Consider the following 4,864-nt stretch of genomic DNA (forward strand, 5'->3'; position numbering starts at 1 on the left):
CTTTCCCTATGTCCGATTTAATTGCTGAATACAGTTAGAAGATGAAGCATTGAAACACATTCAAAACCACTGTCACGAACTGGCGATCCTGAATTTGCAGTCCTGCACAGTAAGTACTGGACGCTTCTCCAGATACATTCCCTTAAGAATCATAAACCGGTTTTGAATGCTGACGAATTGATCTGCTGCTCCCTTCAATAATCATCTCTGCAGCGTGCAGAAGTTTGCGTGGAACTGCCTGTTCTGGGGCTGAGCGTGGATGTGGAGCGTTGGGTTATTTTTATGCCCCCCTCATTATGTTTTTTAGCTGCAGCAGACTCTCGAGTAAGGATTAACTGTGTATGTGCTAAACTACGCAGCTTTACAGATGTAGTTCTTGTTTTCCCATCCCTTGAGGTCAAGCATTTTGGTGTAGTCATCGTTTTAAGGTTTCTAATTGAGCAGAAGCTGTAATTGAGAGTAAAATGCAGTGGCATCACAACAAGGTAATTCAGAACCATGTAGGTAGCAGGAGAGATGAGCGGCCTACCGAAGGAATGTGGCTTTTCAACTCAAAACACAGGAGACGTCTTTGTTGTTACTGGAGGAGTAATGTTGGGCCAGGAAATAAAACAACCTGTTAAACCATGAAGGATTAGTCATTCAGCAGAAAAATTAAATCCCTGGAGTTGGGAGTGGGAGGAGGAGAGAATACTTTGTCCAGAATAGCAGACCTGTAAACAAAGTAATATTTGCACACTCCCCCAGTAACTTAATTCCTGTTGCTGTTCTGCGTGCAGCTGCATTGGGGCTGTTTCGTACAGTTCCTGTTTCAAAGGGAACACTTCCTTATTCACACTGCAGTTCTACCTCGTTACCTTATTTAGAGGATCTAGTAGGAAACAATTTTGAGGAATGAAAAACCCTCTTTTGAGTGAAATCCTGAACTTCTGCGGTCACTGGAACCAAAGACCTGAACTCTGTGAACATATAAGCAGCAAATTATTTCACACAATGACAAATACAAATGTAAAAAAAAAAAAAGGTGAAAATTATGAAGTGAAAGAGGAAGACAACAACACACAACTCTCCCTCTGTGCTTCAGCCTGCCTGTGAGTGGAGCTCGAGATCTGTGGGAAAACGCACCGACAAGTAGGAATTGTGTGTGGTGATCCTCTTCAGGGGTAGCAGTGCCCCGCTGGGATTTTTGGGTTGGGAATCCACAGGCTACCGTGGTTATGTACAGCGTGACACAAAGAGTTCAGTAATATACCTTGATTTTTGTTCTAAGCCGGTTGCTTGGTAACGGGGTAACTTCCACCCTCTCTTGTGTCGCAGCAAATTTCGGATGAAGGCATTGTAAAAATCTGCCGAGGCTGCCACAGGCTCCAGTCCCTCTGCGTGTCCGGCTGTAGCAACCTCACAGACGCTTCTCTCAGTGCTCTTGGTCTGAACTGTCCCAGGCTGAAGTGAGTATGTCGTATGTCGTGTTCTTACTGGCCCGATCTAGGACATTCACCTCCGAAGAGAATCAGCTGAGAGCCACAGGTTTGATGGAGCTGCCTGGTGTTTGTGTTGCCTTGGCCATCAGCGCGATGGTAGAAGTACCAGCTGAACAGAGCTGTGAGGGCGCTCCTCTGCAGCGTGAATGTCGTCCGCTGTGTGTCAGAAAAACAAGAATTAACATATGACAAATAAAACATGTTGAACCTAGCAGTTCGATTCTGTGCTTCTAGGTAAAAATTTTAGGTACTAAATACAAGCCAGAAGAGAAGAAGATATAAAGCCCATTATTTTTTTAAAAGGTAAAAATATCTGTAGTCCTGTTGTGTCTTGTGATGTGTGTACTCTGTGGTTTTATGTAGTTGTGTGTGTTGTAAAAAAAAAAAAAAAATAGCTAAATCATACCTGAGTATGAAGTTTCCTGGGTGACACTAGATCGCCATTTGTGACAGGAATGTGCAGGAGTAGCAATTGTCACTCTTCAGTCACAGAGGAGTGGAGGGAAGTCCGCTGAAAGGGCAGCACAAGCGCAGGAGGAACTGTTTTGCCTTTGGTAGGTGAACTGTCAGCCCTGGCTGTGCCACGAGGGGGAAGGTGGCTCCGCTCTCCTCCTTCAGTGAGGACCATCCCGGCCCTTTGCAGCGATTGCTGCAGAGGAGGGCGAGGGGAGGACAGGCAGTGCAGCTGGTTGCAGCTAGATTCTGGGATCCTGTCTGGAAAGTACTTGGTAAAAACTCCGTTGGAAATCCACGGGAAGTGTAATTCCACGCTGTCTCTTACCTTCGGAGTGTTTCGGAGTTGAGTAGGACAGAAAACTCTCCTGCCTCTGTTGGATGTGCTGGCCCTGTTAGGAAGCTACTGAGTAATTGCTGTGCTGCGCTGCTCACTTCACTTCACCCGCTTTCCACGATACCCCTGTGCTCTGCAGCTGTTCCACTCACCAAAGACATCTGGAAAACCAATCCTAAGCCTGACCAGCTCCCTTCAGCTGGTTTTTTCCCCCACTATGTCAGGACACGTCTGTCTCCTCACTCATCCCTTTTTGTATCTGCTCCCTTAAGTACTTGATACCTTCTGCTTCTCTTTTTTAGCACTTTTTGGTGTTAAAATAGTGCAAGTGTAGGTGGGGTTAGTGTGTGCTGCTCAGTACACGGTGCTGTGGTTTCCCCCGATGCATCTTCATACTTCCTCCACCTGCAAAGTAAAAAGGGTTCATGGAAAGAAAGAAAAGCAAAACAAAGATGACAGAATGTTAACGGGCGAGGGCCTGTTCTGCAGAACTCTTGGGAGAGTGTGAGGTTTATCTTTCCAAACACTGGTGTTTTCTCTGAGGCCGTGCTGGTGTCGTTTACTGGTTTTACTGGAGATTTTAAGCGCTTCGCTTTCTGGGAACTTGCCTCACTGTGCTTCACGTAGAGGCTGGCAGTGAATTTCTAGTAAGTGGTTTCTCAGTTTTGTGGCTTCCCAACATCCTGCGTTTAGATCACAGGTTTTCATTATTCCACATTTATTCTCCCATCTTTCCTCAGATAACACATGAGAAAAATCAGGCATTATCCTGCCCTACCGAAACAGGAGGTTAAATAATTTTTTCCCCCCCGCTAAACATTGAGAAGATTTAAGGGTTGAACGTGGTCTGTTCTGTGACTGCTAGAACCTTCTGATAAGCCGGGTCAAAAGCCTGCCTGGTGTTTAATTGCCAATCACTGTGAGAAACAAGCATTATATACACTTTTGCTCTTAAGGGCTTTAAGTTCTAGCACACAATTGCCTTTGTTTTTCTCTTTGTTAATGTTTTCTTTAACCTTTAAAACTTTTCCAGGATCTTGGAAGCTGCAAGATGTTCACATCTGACAGATGCCGGCTTCACCCTTCTAGCACGGGTAAGGGTCCCTCCAGGAGGGCAGAGCTCGCCGGGGTTTCATTTCTGGAGTAACTCAGAGCTGCAGCTTGCGCTGTTTTGCCATCCATCATTGTGGTTTTCACTTTCCCCCTCTTTTTAGTCTGCTTCAGCGGAATTTATTATGCTTCACATAATTCTAACACATAATGTGTTATGTATTCCAGCCAAACTTCCCCTATAAAGCTGGCACCCTTGTGGCACTGGCACTCAAAAAAATCACCATATAGTAGATGATTCTGAGCACACCTTTGTTAGAAAAATACTTAATTATATGTTGTAAACTATAAGCACTTGTGCCCATCACTCAGCACCGCAGCCTTGGGCTTTCGCTGGTCACCTCAAGGCTGCTTTTGGGAGCCACGAGCTAAACCGTTCCCGTGCTGGTAAAAACCAGGTTGGGGTCTGGGCTGAGCCATGGCGCTGCTCTCAAGGTATTGCCACAGCTTCTTTCTAATCTGTTTGGGTTTTGTTTGTTTTAGAATTGCCATGAGCTGGAGAAGATGGACCTGGAAGAGTGTGTCCTGGTGAGCTTTAGCATGAGCAGGAGTATTGAGTGTCCCGTGTAAGAACGCAGTGTGCCAGCGCTTTGATTAATGGGGCTGGGTTTGTGACAGCAAATCAAACCGAGTACTGGGAAATTCTGCACCGGGAGACACTTGCAGAGCGACAGGCGATGGGGTGTTCCCAGACAGAGCCACCCTCTGGTAGAGAAAGAGCTGTTTTATTTGAGGGCTCACTCTCCTGCTACTTACAGTTGTTTGGTGTCTGTTCTTTCCAGATAACTGACATCACGTTGATAGAACTGTCCTTGCACTGTCCTAGGCTGCAGGCGCTGGTAAGTTCAAGTCCCCCAGTCACAGCCCCTGCAGTCCCAAACCAGCCTGGGCACTCTGCGTCCAGAAAACGCTGCCCATGTAGTTTCCTGTGAGTTTTCAGTATTCAGAAAGAAGTAGACGAGTCCTGAAATCTTCCCCTGCACTGGTTGATAAAGTATTACCAGACCAGTGAGTGACAGCCGGGACACTCCTGTTTTACAGTTAACATCCTCCGTGTTGGATTACTTAGTTCCACAGATGGTGCTGGAATCCTTTACAGATACTCCCGAGTGTTCACGAATGGTTGTTGTAGGGAGTGTGACTTCACATCCAGTCTTGCATAAACAAACAGAACCGCCCGGAGGAGGTAAACGTTGGCCCTGGGTAAGGGCTTTGGCGGGCAGGCGGCTCTTCCTAAGGTCCACGTTTCCATAGCAAGTTACAGGGGGTTTCTGACCTGGAATTCCGAACGTAACTGTGGGGGTCGCGATGCCTTCCGTGGGGTACCCCCCTGCTTGCTGTTATTTCAGAGAACTGTCTCTAGGAGAGGGTGCTTAGATCTTTCAGAACATCACAGACGAGTTCAGGAGACATAAATTTGGCCGTTCTTCAGTCAAATTCACTACACAAATACACCAGAATTACTGTCTGTCCTTTCAGCAGG

General features: G+C 46.4%; 1 protein-coding gene across 1 annotated transcript in view; it reads left to right on the forward strand.

Annotated features, from left to right (window-relative positions):
* FBXL2 (F-box and leucine-rich repeat protein 2) overlaps nt 1-4,864 on the forward strand; it is a gene marked incomplete at its 5' end in the record, with an annotated part of 24,531 nt that overhangs the window by 18,015 nt on the left and 1,652 nt on the right. The window contains 5 exons of the mRNA XM_010140447.1: nt 35-109; nt 1,318-1,448; nt 3,305-3,365; nt 3,865-3,909; nt 4,164-4,220. Of these exons, the coding sequence (XP_010138749.1) occupies nt 35-109; nt 1,318-1,448; nt 3,305-3,365; nt 3,865-3,909; nt 4,164-4,220 (369 nt within the window). The remainder of the gene's footprint in view (nt 1-34; nt 110-1,317; nt 1,449-3,304; nt 3,366-3,864; nt 3,910-4,163; nt 4,221-4,864) is intronic.

This window comes from Buceros rhinoceros, unplaced genomic scaffold (assembly GCF_000710305.1).
Source record: "Buceros rhinoceros silvestris isolate BGI_N320 unplaced genomic scaffold, ASM71030v1 scaffold32927, whole genome shotgun sequence".
NCBI lineage: Eukaryota > Metazoa > Chordata > Aves > Bucerotiformes > Bucerotidae > Buceros > Buceros rhinoceros.